The sequence below is a fragment of the Colobus angolensis genome, unplaced genomic scaffold, assembly GCF_000951035.1.
Source record: "Colobus angolensis palliatus isolate OR3802 unplaced genomic scaffold, Cang.pa_1.0 Scaffold89, whole genome shotgun sequence".
NCBI classification, from domain to species: Eukaryota; Metazoa; Chordata; class Mammalia; order Primates; family Cercopithecidae; genus Colobus; species Colobus angolensis.
This window is the reverse complement of record NW_012122820.1, coordinates 4,460,830-4,473,411: the sequence shown is the minus strand read 5'-3', so window position 1 is coordinate 4,473,411 and position 12,582 is coordinate 4,460,830. Positions and strand designations below refer to the sequence as shown.

At 50.1% G+C, this 12,582-nt stretch overlaps 1 protein-coding gene and 1 long non-coding RNA gene across 3 annotated transcripts in view; one reads left to right on the top strand and one right to left on the bottom strand.

Moving 5' to 3' along the window:
- PRMT8 (protein arginine methyltransferase 8) overlaps positions 1-12,582 on the bottom strand; it is a 203,501-nt gene that overhangs the window by 87,944 nt on the left and 102,975 nt on the right. The window contains exon 1 of one of the 2 annotated variants that reach the window (XM_011931062.1): positions 7,773-8,269. The exons of the other annotated variant lie outside the window; for it this stretch is intronic. Coding sequence (XP_011786452.1) covers positions 7,773-7,847 — 75 coding nt within the window. The 5' untranslated portion in view covers positions 7,848-8,269. Of the gene's footprint in view, positions 1-7,772; positions 8,270-12,582 lie in introns of those variants that run through there. 2 annotated transcript variants of the gene reach the window in all.
- On the top strand, positions 6,659-10,548 carry LOC105503923. The gene is made up of 2 exons (XR_001000552.1): positions 6,659-6,746; positions 9,831-10,548. It is a non-coding gene; the product is annotated as an uncharacterized LOC105503923 (long non-coding RNA).

The following is a 12,582-nucleotide window of genomic DNA, read 5'->3' as shown; positions in this document are numbered from 1 at the left end:
GCCCAAGTCTGCCACTAAAGTAATTCCTCTGACAACTACAAAGCAAAACCGCTGGGAGGATGAGGTGATCTAACCCAGGGAGCCTATTACAGGGCCACAAGCTCCTGTCAGTTATAGGCTCATTTCCACACCTGGAAGTGTATCTTCCAAATCTCCAGGTGGGTAGGAGCTGGTGTGGAGCAAAGGTTAGGACAAGCTTGGGGTTGGGAGTGTGGACAAGAGAGAGGAAGGGGGCCATGTCAACAGCAGAGAGCATTCCAGCTCTGCTACTTACTGGCTCCATAATGTTGATCAGGATAATTAAACTCTGAAAATTTCAGTTTCCTTAATTGCAAAACAGAATTAATAAGAGCTGCTTTGTAATGTTGGTGAGTAAATTAAATAAGGCAATGTTTACAAAGTTTACACGGCACCCAACACGTAATATGTATGTTAAAATGGTAACTCTTGCTATAGTGATTGCTGCTGCCCAAGGAAAAAGCCATGATAAAGACCCTGGGAATCCAGTGGGTGCAGTGTGCAGCTACATGAGAAGCAGGAAAGGGATAAGGGAGAGAGACCACTTTCTTGGACTTTGCAACTCTTCTGAGGCCATTCATCAGCCATTTGCTATATGGCGGGCACTGTGCTGGGTAACGTCATGGGTTGAATTGTGTCATCCAAAAAGATGCGTTGAAGTCCGAAACCCCCAGTACCCATGACTGTGAGCTCATTTTAAAATAGGGTCTGTGCAGATGTTATCAAGATGAAGTCATATTGGGTTAGAGTGGCCCCTAATCCAACAAGACTGTTGTCCTTATAAGAAAACATATAGACACACGCAGGAAAGAATGCTCTGTGAAGATGAAGGCAGAGACCAGATGATGTGTCTACAGCCAAGGAGTGCTGAGCATCGTTGGCCACCACGGGAAGCCAGAAGAAAGGCAAGGAGCAGATTCTCCATGAAGACTTTGAGAGGAACCAATGCTGCTGGCATCTGGATTTCAGACTTCTGGCTTCCAGAACTGTGGAAGAAAACATTTCTCTTGTGTTAAAGCCACCCACTTTGTGGTACTTTATGACAGCAGCCCTAGAAGGGTAATACAGGTGATGAAACTACAAAGATAAATTTTAAGAAACAAAGTTCCTGTCCCGGAGCCTTCAGTATTCATTTCATCCCAGTAAAGTAGCTGGATGAGAGTCCAGACCTAAGACTGATGGCCTAGGGTCAAGCTTCCAAAGAGCTATACTTTGTTAGACAAGTACATTGTCTACTGGGTCCAGCTAGGAACCCAGGCCTAGGGATAGTTTAGATGCACAGGGAGAGTGAGGTGATGGCCGTCCCTGCGACAATTATGTCAGACCCCTGTCACCCACACGGCATAGTATTGGAGACTGTGAAAGTGAGGATGGCAAGATGGCGGTGGAAGCAAGAAAAGAAGTCCCGGAAAAAAAGGAAAGCGGGGCTGGTGTCTCTTCCTAGGTTTCTCCCAAATTCACCATTCCACATTCTTCCTCCTGTTAATTTCTCCACCCTTTCTCTTCACATTTTAAGTTTCTACTCTGGTTCTTCTCGTGCCTTCACAGCCTAGCGGACGAGAAAAAGCATTTTGGCGATTAGAAAACCAGACTGAGCTCCAGCCTCATCATTTACCAACTGTGGGATTTTGAGCAAATAACAGTAACTCTCTGTGCTTCAGTTTATTAATCCAACAATGGGGATATATGTAATTCACAGCATTACACATAATGCAATGTGTTACGCGAGCATTTTAAGTTCTACAAGAAGGAGAGAGCTCTCATTACGCATGATTCCTAGACCTTATGGAGAGAGACACTGGTCTTAGACAGTACAGATCAGGATATGCCAGAAAGTTGGCACAAAAAAATAAAAACAATAGATGAGATGCTATGTTTAAAGGAGATATAAAGAGCACAGACCCAGGAGTCCACAGGGTCTCGACCCCAACACGGAAGAGCTCTGTGATATTGGACAAGTAGTTCCTATCTCCTGATTTAAATGACTTGAGTTTCCGCCCAGCTTTAAGATTCTATGACTTTATGAAAATATGCACATCAAGCTGTTTGCTCAATATAAAATTACACTTTAAAAAGAGATCTTTACTTATGGGCCACTCATTACAAATATGGGAAAAACTGTGATGCTTGAGGGAATTCTTATAACAAGTGAAGTAAGAAAAGACATTTGATGTGTGAAATATCCAGTGGCTATTTTGGCTGGATAATACTGGAGAGGCAAATCTCAAGCAGTCCTCTCTTAGCTATTCCTATTAGAAGTCTAATATCAGAATATCAGAAAAAGGGATTGGAATCAATTGGAACAAAACCTAGTAAAAAGGGTGGGACAACCCCAAACGGAAAGGTAACCGGCCAGTTTTCATCTCTTTTCAGAATAACATAAACGAAGGTGACTCAGGTTGCAATTGAAGAGTTTGAGCTCAGGCTTCAGGGAGAACTTCCCACTACTGAGACACTCGAGGAGTTTGGGGGAAATTCCCTTCTCTGAAGCTTTTTAACAAGAGACCGAGTGGCCAGCAATGCATCTTGGGTTTGGTTCTCAGAGACAGAGGCATGGACAGAATGACCTTTCAGAGGTCCCTTCTAGCCTGTGCTCACTCTATCTTGTAACTAAGCCAGTTCACAACAGCACCACCTGCTTGCTTCTCACACACAGAGGCTGCTTTCAATTACCTTGGCTGTTCACATGTTTTCAGGCTGCCCATTTTCCCCCTGCTGGCAGAGTAGACTCCAAGGTGTAAGGACTGTTTTTACAGATTTTTGCGTGTTCCACACTGGTATGTGATAATCACTTCACATTGCAGTTAGCAAGGAGGAAATGAAACCCACTCCTGAATTGGAGACAGGAGTGCTGTGTTTCACCGTCTTTGACAGCCAAAAGCCAATTTAGGACTCTCCAAAAAGCCAAATTCGCCAGGCAAAAAAAAAAAAAAAAGGTATCTTCTTAATTCTCCTGAGCTCACTTAAGGACTGAAATTGGTGTTTGCAGAGGGAGGAAAAAGTGACACCGACTAGGGCTTTATGCATCACTTCAGCTACAGAACTGAGAAAGTGGGAGAATACTTTCAGTTTGCACTTTTTTGGCAAGACTCCTAAAAGCTAACAGGATAATAATCATAAACGCTTATTGAGAACTCACCATGTATAAGGCAATGTTCTAATTCTTTTGCGTGAATTAACCCTTTTCATCATCACAACAATCTTAAAAGGCCCAGAGACGATAAGCAACTTGCTCAATGTAGCAACACATCTACTAGGTCCAGAGCTGGATTGAAAACCAGGACGTCTGTCTCCATAGTCTACTAGTTAGTGTACACACTCTGCAGAAACAGACATAGATGAAGACCATCCTCAAAGAACTGGGCCTGGTTCTTCCTCTTCCTCAATTCCCTGACCCCTGTAATAATGGGACCACATTCTTCAGCTGAAAGCAACTTCCTGAGGAGAAAGATCTTGAATAGGTACAGGAAGAACCAAAATGTACCCGTGATTTGACTGGCTTCAGCACCTTGATTCCCAGAATATTTACCCATTTTGAGTTTCAAAGGTCCACAGCAACATAAGTACAGGAGACAGGTGGGGTGGTGGGAGATAGGAATCCCAATTTCCAGAAAGCCATGAGTGACTAAAGCCCAGAAGCCTCAAGAGTTTGTTTACAATCACAAACATCAATTCAGTCAACATTTATTAACATTTATTACTTATTGTGTGTGAGGCCCAGTGCTAAGAACAGGATATTCAAAAAAAAAAGTGCATTATCTAATAGACATATAAATAGACACACAAAAAGCCAATTATCTTGCAATAGGAAAAGTGAGAGACAGGCGTTAGGAACACATAACAAAGAGTCATCACCCTCCCTGGGGAGAGAGGATAAATGGCAGATCTGGGAAGCCTGCCCAGAGGAGGTAACATTTGAGCCGGGTCTTGCAGGTTGAAAAAGATTGTTTTCCAGAGAGAAGGGGGAAAGAGTGGCACAGGCAGAGGGAAGAGTATGCACAAAAGCATTCAGGTACGCAGTCAGAGGTCTTTTCCGAGATTTGCATGATGCAGGTATTAATGGGCTATGCCCACCATGCTAAGGAAACTGGGCTTTATTCAGTGTCCTGTAGGCAATAGGACAACTTCCTAAGCTTTTGAAGAGCTGCCTGATCATGAGCAGATTTGTGCTTCCAAAAGCTGATCCAGTACGGTAGGACTATGAGGCTGGATTTGAGAAGGGGACCAGCAGTTCAGAGGCAAGTGCCTTAGTGAGGGCAGAGGTGAGATGACCTGTCTTGGGCACTGACAATGGGCTGAAGAGGAGAGTGGGACTGGAGGCTTTGCAAATATTCCAGAAGGCCACAGAGGAGGTTTCTGATGACACCTAGGGAACAGGGGAGAAGGAGAAGAGGCCGGCAGGAGAATGGTGATTCCCTTAGCTGAGGAAGAGAAGCATAGCTGAGTGATCAGGAGAAAGCATACATGGAACTAACACTACTGCGTGTTTGTCATGTGCCGAGGGCTGTCCTGGCATTTCCTTACACCCATACCTGCCCTATTCCATGAGGAGAATCAGCTCAAGTTAACAGAGAAGGGAACTGAGGTCAGAGTAGTTGAAGAGTGCCTCCGGGGCCACCCATTGCCAATAGTGCCCAGCAAGCATGTGATGTTGATGCTCTCATGCTCTAGCTGGCTACTTCACTTTGTGGAGGGAGGCTCTGGTCACAATGTAAGTAGTTTTATTCTTCACTTGCTCCCTTCCTGCCCAATGGTTGGAGTATCTCTCTGTATCTTTACCTTGTGAACGAATACCTCCTCCCATCCTTGCCCACCCCCATCACTGCATCTCTCCCTTCCAAAGTATTCCTCTCCGCCCACTCCTCATCTACTCCCATTCACACATGGCATCTTGTTAGAAATAGCAAGGGTAGGGCAAACAGCAATGAATCAGAAGTGGGGGCAATCTGTGTTTCAGGGCTGACTTAACCCACCAGATGACTTTCAGCTACTGCTTGACCACAGCCTCGCTGTCCTCAACTATAAAATGGGGATAAGAAATGAATACTGGCAGGATTGTTGTGAGGATGAAATGAGATAAACAACAAAAAGGAAAAGGTGGCTACAGGATTATCCATCATAGGATGAAATGAGATAAACAACAAAAAGGAAAAGGTGGCTACAGGATTATCCATCATAGTTGTCCATGAGAGTGTGAGCCCCGCCCCCCCCAGCAGGGACCAGGTGGTCCTCATGTTTGGAACTTGGGTACCTAGCTTTCCTGGTACAGAGCCGGTGCTTGATAAAGAGATGTGGAATTCAGAACTAGGACCACTACCACGCTCCCCACCACCCACTGACACACATGGAGGCGTGCTCCTGCCGCTCTCATCCACCATAAATGCAGGCAAGCCCACAACACCCCACTTTTGGAAGTGCTGCTCTAGTCCTGGCTTATTCCAAAAACAGCCAGTTCCTGGAGGGAAACCAAGTGATTGTCACGCTGCCTGGATGCCTCCGCTAGGCACGTTTGACCAAGTCTGGGTTCTACCCCTTCTGCAGGGAAGTTGCTAAGAACTGATCCGCCAACCTGGCTCACACCCCTCCAAGGAGCCCCAGCTGGGTCCGTCCCTCCCCGCACTGCCTTGGGGGCCGGCACGCGACGTGGTTTTTTGTTTGTTTGTTTTGTTGTTGTTCGCAGGAGCCCGGCCGCCCCTACTGCTGTTTTCATTGATGCCTTGAGCAGAGCTGGCATGTGCAACTGCTGAGAAGGGGGAGCGCGGAGCGGCGGGGGAAGCAAGTAAAAATAGCCTGGCGGGCGGCGCTCTGCCTGCTCCGGACGCCTTTAACCCTCGCCGAGGTTGGGAGAGCGCGGCAGCGGCCGCTGCACACTGCGGAACCTGGCAGGGGTCTGCACCCAGACCCCAAGCGGCAGCGGGGGTACGAGGCCAAGGGGCCAGCAAAACTTTTTTTTTTAGAAAAATGAGCCGGGCATGGGGTGAGGTGGAAATGCAGGGAGGAAGCGCCTTCTCGCTTCCAGGGCTCCAGCCACCTGGCAGAGACCGCTACGTGCCCGCTCGCTCCACACTTCACAGAAGCGCGGCCTTGAAACCCTGGGCTATTTTTAGAAACCCTTTCGGCGGGTGGGCGATCAGAGCGCGGAGGGTGAGGGGACTGGTAAGGATGGCTTTCTTCTGGGAGGCTAGCCGCCTCGCACTGCACATCATGCCGAATGTCTGCTCTCAGGTGGGGGCTGGGGAAGAGGAAGTGGTGAGGGGACGGCAGGCATGCAGGCTTTGCCCTAACTCAAGGAGACAGCACTCGCTACTGAATGCTCCACTGCTTTCAAGTCCCGGAGCGTGTTTGTTTTGAAATCGACAATTGCCAGATGCATGCTGCTTCTAGTCTCTCAGAGAATGGGGATTTATAAAGCTTTGCTGCCTACGCGGTGGGGTAGGGGTTTTAGCAGCAGAGTTAAGACCTCAAGGGAAGAAGACCAGGAAGGGTCTCTCTACCTCTTTGCATTCCGGCAAGACAGAGGGACAATCCCCGCGCCACACCCCCATCCCCGCCCCCCGCTGCATATGGGTAACCATATGTGAAATGTGCGGCAGCCCCACCAGACACCCAGCTATTAATAGAGCCCGGGAGTTTGCTCTCTGTGTCTTTTTCCTGCCACTGAGTAAGGGATGATCTTCACACACATGCCCCACTCCGCCCCCACCTCGGCGCACCGTCTCTCCAGGAAGGTAAGGGGCCTGCCCACGCTGATCCCCTTCGTGACTACAGGTGCCCAGAGCCTACGGAATAGTCCGGTTGTTGTAATGACAGCGGGGTCAGGGCGAGGCGAGGGATCACAGCCTCGAGTCTTGGGACACAAGGCCCAGCAGGGCTCTCTGCGGCTCAGGGCCAGCTGGAGAGTAGAGGAAAAGGCCGCCGAAGGCGGGGGCCAAGAACGCAATTTGCGGAGCTACAGCGACCTCCTCAAAAGCCCTTGCGGGACGAGCGGCTGCAGACCCGTTTCTCACTGCAGCCGGCGGCGCGCAGCCCCCACAGTCCGCGCAGGCTCGGCTGCGGCAGGGGCGGGCGCTGTCCCTGGTGCTGAAGGTGGCCGCGGCCCGCGTGCCCTGCCGGGTTAAGCGCCCCAGAGGCGGCTCTGACATCTGACGATTGCAGACTTCTCTCTGGCCCAGATCTGGGCCGGAGGGTCTGTAGGAGGTGCTCAAGCCCTCCCGCCGGCTCGGCCCCCGCGGCCGGGAGCTCTCCGCGCTGCTGCGGGGACGGAGAGCTCGGGGACCGACTCGAGCTTGAAGGGTAAAGCTGAGGCAGCGGCAGGAGATGGTCAAGACACTGCAGGGAGCAGACCTGGCCCCAGGATTACCCACCCCAGCTCTGCACAAAGCCGGGACCCGGGAGCCCTCACGGAGCCCAAAGGAGAGGGCAGGGGAGCGCGGCTGCCCAGGGTTTGGGACTTGGGGGCAGGAGAAGGGAGCAGCGGGTGGCAGGAGAGGGTGATGGGGTGAGAGTGACTGTTTTGCATTTTCAAGAGGGAGGGGACCTGAGACGTGAACTTCCCCCCCACCCCCCACCACCACACACACACACACACACACACACACACACACACACACACACACACACACGGAGGCCGGCAGAAGCAAGCGGGATGAAGCTGGGGAAAGTTTGGCACTCGGTGCTGAGCGGCGGCGGCGGCGGCGCGGTGGTCCGGGTGGGCGGCGGGGTCTCCGAGAGCCCCTGCTCGCTCGCCTCCTTACCTCGGTGTTCTCGGCCGCGTTCTCCGCCATTTTCCTCCTTAGGAGCAGGCAGCGGGAGGAGTGTTTCATGCCCATAAGAGCCAGCAAGGATTTGGTGATACAGAGATAGTAGAGAAAGAGAGAGAGCTGGTGTAGCTTTAAAAGAGAGAGCGAGAGAATGGGAGAGAAAAATCCAACCCAGCCCCTCTGCTGGAGCGTCAGCCGGCACAGTCAGCCACAGTGGAGTCTGTTCTGCAGTCTCCACTTTGTTTTATTTTCCTCCTTTCTCATCTGCTCCGGATTCCTTCACACAGTTTCAAGTTCTTCTCGTGCCCCCGACCCCCCTCCCCGCCCCTCTCCACCCGCGCTGCGGGCTAAGCGCGAGGGAAGCAGCCCTGAAGGCTCCGCGGCGGCGGCGGCGGTCGCGGATCCTCTCCAGGCTGCTCGCAAAGTCCGGCCGGCCAGAGGCAGCCGCCAACTCCTCTCAACTTCTGCCGATCCGCTGGGCGAAGCAACACGCTTCCTGCGCGTCTCTCCTAGGGGCTGAGCCGGGTGAGTGGGGGCGGGGTAGGAGGTTCGGTGGAGCAGGCGGCGGCTGGGCGCAGACCGAGGGCCCCCAGCGCCCCCGGGCCCGCCCCCTCCCCTAGTCTCCGAGGGTCTTGGCCGCCTCCACTCCCCTGGCTCTGCGCACAACTTGCGCGGAGACCAGGCCCGCGCTGGGGGCCCAGAGAAAGCAGGCGCCGGGCAAGGCTCTTGCAGGTTCTTAGACCCGGTGCGCGTGCTCCCACCTAGGGCGAGCTCCGGGCGAGACCGGGCCACCGTGAACTCGCACCCTCCCCACCCCGTCCCACCCCAGCTCTCCCGCTCCTCTGCTACTTCCTGGATCCTTCCTTGGCGAATTATGGTTTGGGGAAGGAAAGGGTGGGTGTCTGGATGGGGGAGGGTCCTTAACGCCTTCAACTCTAGGGGCAAGTGTGGTGTCATTCTGTATCCTTCTCTCCCACTCTCTGTACCCAAAGCCCTTGGGACTCCAAGCCCCTTTCAGGCTGAGAGGAAGGGGCAAAGGTGGCGGCCAGAGTGGCTTGGGAAAGAGGGTGGGAGAAAGTCAAATGCGAGACTGCAGTGCCCGCCGCCCCCCCCCCCCAGCTCCAGTCTTCCCTGGCAGCCCCCTGCCCACGCATTTCTCTTCTCCCTCCTCACCCTTCCCCCACCATTGCCAGATTTTGAAGTCCCTTTTATGGGAGAGAGGGAGGATGTCACGCACCCATCAGGATTCTCTTGATCCTTTTTTAAGGGAGTTTAGGCGGCAGCAGGGGGTGTGAATTTTTATACAATGCATTCTTGTCTTCACTTTGAGAGCTGCTTTTTCTCTGTCTTACTGGCCATCTGTCGGGCAGTGGGAGATAGAACAAAAGCGGGGGACCCCACTCTGCCTCTCCCTTTGCAACAGGACACTCAGGCTGACTCCTTAAAGCAGCTGCACTTTTAAGCTTTCAGCCTACAAGTCAGGGAGTGAGACCTAAAAGATGCTGCCTGAGCACCCGGCTGTCTTCACGTCATCTCTGTACTTGTTTGGGGAGGTCCCTCCCAAATGCCCTATTTGCTTTTATCATCACCTTTGATAACTGGGAAGTGTGAGCCTGACTGTCCTCAACTAACCCCAGAGTCCATTGAAGAAAAGGGCTAGAATCTTTCTCAGTACGAAATATGCCTCCATCATCTGGTCCTCGGGGAAAGAGAGGATACATTGCACTAAGTAGAGGTGAGAAGTGAGGGATAGAGGAGAGGATGAAGAATGAGAAGGATGAAAATGTAGCAAGAGGCTTGAGTTATTGAGACTGTGTGTGTGTGCATGTGTGTGTGTGAAAACTTGAATAAAAATATGACCTTAACCTCCTTAACCTTTTCCCTTCTCAGAACACAGACCTGGGTTAGAGCTGGGGGTGAGTGAGCAGAATCCTTGACAACACCCAGTCGTTCTTCCCGTTCACATCCTGCCAACGTGCAGAGAGTGGTAGGGAAATAAATGATGTGAATCTGGAGGATGACTTTTACCCTATTGAATTCCTTTTTCTCTAGGCATCTTCTCAGAGACAAAAGATTCTGAGAGACATCTAATCCCCTACCAAAAGTGTCTCGGTGTTTGTGCAATCAAAGGAAATCAGAAGAGAAACGATTCTCACTGCTCTGTGGTCCAATCCTCTCATTTTACAAATAAGGACCCCAAGATTGGAGAGAGGAGGACATTTGCCCATGGTCCATCAGCAAGCCGAAGACCCAGCTCCCCAGCCTCCTGACTTTCAGTCCGACACTCTGCCCCCACCCAGCACTGCTTCTGCTTGTGCATCCCTTCTGTGACTAACCAGGGAGGAGGGGAGCTGAAACAAGCTCCCACCGAAATAGGCTGCTGCCTGTGCGTGATTATGTTGCTATGAGAACCTCAGTGGGTGTGTTTCCTCCTTTCGCTGTTGAAATCTTTTGCTTTGCTTGGCTTCTCCCCAAGCACAGACACGTCTCCCTTTGGAATGGGGAGTGGAGAGGCTGAGATGAAGAGCTATATTCTCATGGCAAGAGTTTTCTATCCCAACCCATCCAACCCAGAGCCAGCCTGGGGCTGGGAGTGAGGAGCCTATGCCACTAGGGTGGTTCCATAAAGGCTGGAGTCCAGGAAGGAACTGTTTTGAAAGTGGATACTCTAGCCCCCTGGCGAGCTGTCTTAGAACAAAGAGGTGCTGTTCCTGCTACGTAATCACCTAAGAACAAATTCACAAGCAAGCTAATTATCACTTTAAGAGACTAAGTTTGGGGTGATTTGTTATACACCAAGAGATGACCTGAACATTCACTTCTTATGATGGTGAAAAGTGCCTAGCACAGAGTAGGTACTTTGTAGAACTCTTTTCTCAGCATCCCCACCATTCATGTGAATTCAGTCTTTCTCCATCTCTTCTGCAAAAATACATTAGCATAGTCTTTTACCGGGTTCATTAGTTTAGTCATGCCACAAACAATTTACTAGGCATCTCTTAAATGCCTAGCTCATTAATAGGCACTAGACTTAACAAGAAGCAACAAAACATATTGAATTGACCATTGATGAGCTCTTAATTTAGTCATGTTGGATGCTTTTAAAGGTACAGATCTTCTGTAGAACTCTTAAGGAGATTTTCATGGGAGGCAAGAAAACACATGGGATGATAAGGGGTTCAGAGAGTTCACTAGGGTATGAGTTAAATGGGTAGTTTGAAACAATAGACCCTACCAGGTAAAGAGGTTCTGAAGACGCATTTTATTTACATAATTTTTCTTATGCGAGATCTTCAATGCAACAAAAATAAAGTGCATAGAACGATGCCTATCTCATGGAAAGTGCACAAATATTATGTCAACATTCGCTAGGCCCTGTCCTAGGCACATGAGTTAAATTTTATATAACACTTACTAAAAACTTACTATATGCCAGAGACTATTCTTGGCCTACATGTGTTCTCATGTAGCTGGTTCAGCAGCTCTTTGAAGTAGATACTATTATCCCCATATAACAGAGGAGAAAACAAAAACACAAGAAATTGCCCAAGTGGTAGAGGCAAGATTCAAATCTAGGATACTTGATTCCATAGCATAAACCCCGAGAAGTTGACCAGGTTCAGGGAGCAAGACAGTGGTTCTCAACCTTGGCTGTACAGTGGAATCATCTGAGAGCTTTAAAAATACCAGTGCTTTGGCTCTACCCCCAGAGAGTATGATTTAGTGAGATTTGGGCATCAGGATTCTTTAAGTCTCTAATTCTAAGGGACAGTGATGATTGGAGGACAACTGGACAAGAATATCTGCAGACAAAAAGACCTACAGACGAAGAAGATCTCTAAGTTACAGAAGATCCAAAACAAGAACCCACACTATAAAGAGGTCTATCTCTAACTCAGAGGTTCTTGAGAGGCCTGGGCTGGAGGAAAGCTGTGTTGGTGGTTGAGATGAGACTCTTGGGGAGGGTTACAATTAGAAAGGTTATCCAGCTTTGTGAGATGCTGCAGAAGAAGTGAGTTTCCTATTACAGGAAAGGCTCAGATAACTCGTGGGCATAGATGATGTAGAGGCCCCACAAACACCAGAACCAGAAGGTTGAGCAAGCCTTCTGAGGTTCCACCTGCCTTGTGCTGGCACTCTGCTCTTCTGCCTCCTGTCAACTCTGAGCCCTTGCTGGAACCCCAGAAGGTGAAGACTGTACCATACTTCATCTCTAGGGGCCAACCAACCCTTCCTTTTGCTGTTGCCCAAAATTAAAGGCCCCTAGAATCAGGAAGCAGCATTCCTAACCTGCGGACCATGCTGCCTGGAAAATCTCAGGCTCTAGCTTGTTGCAACAGTGGTTGCTGCTGAAAGGGGGGATGTATTATGTGGTTTTCTCCTCCTCCTCCTCCCAGGAGACCTCACACATGGCCAGGGTTCACATATGGCCACGGCACTGCAATGAATCCATGGCTCCTCAAGAATCAGGCCACAGCCGCGATCCATCACCACCTCATGGCAGCTAACCCAGCAGTGTTCTTAGTGTGTTCCACGCCAGAAGGGAGCCATGCCAAGGCTGCAGCAGCCAGCTACCTGGCTGAACCTCCAGGCAGCCCCACACCTGGGCCATTCTCCTACACAAAAGCCTCTGTGGTCCTATTCCTCCCTAACCCAAGGCCCAATATTCCAAAGAACAACTTGCTGAGTGCCACCAGTACCTGCAAAGCAATTCGAGGTGGGATTTTTTTTTTTTTTTTTTTGCCATTAAAACCAGAATGTTATTTCTTCCTTGCTCTGATAATGTCTGATTAAATCAATTCAC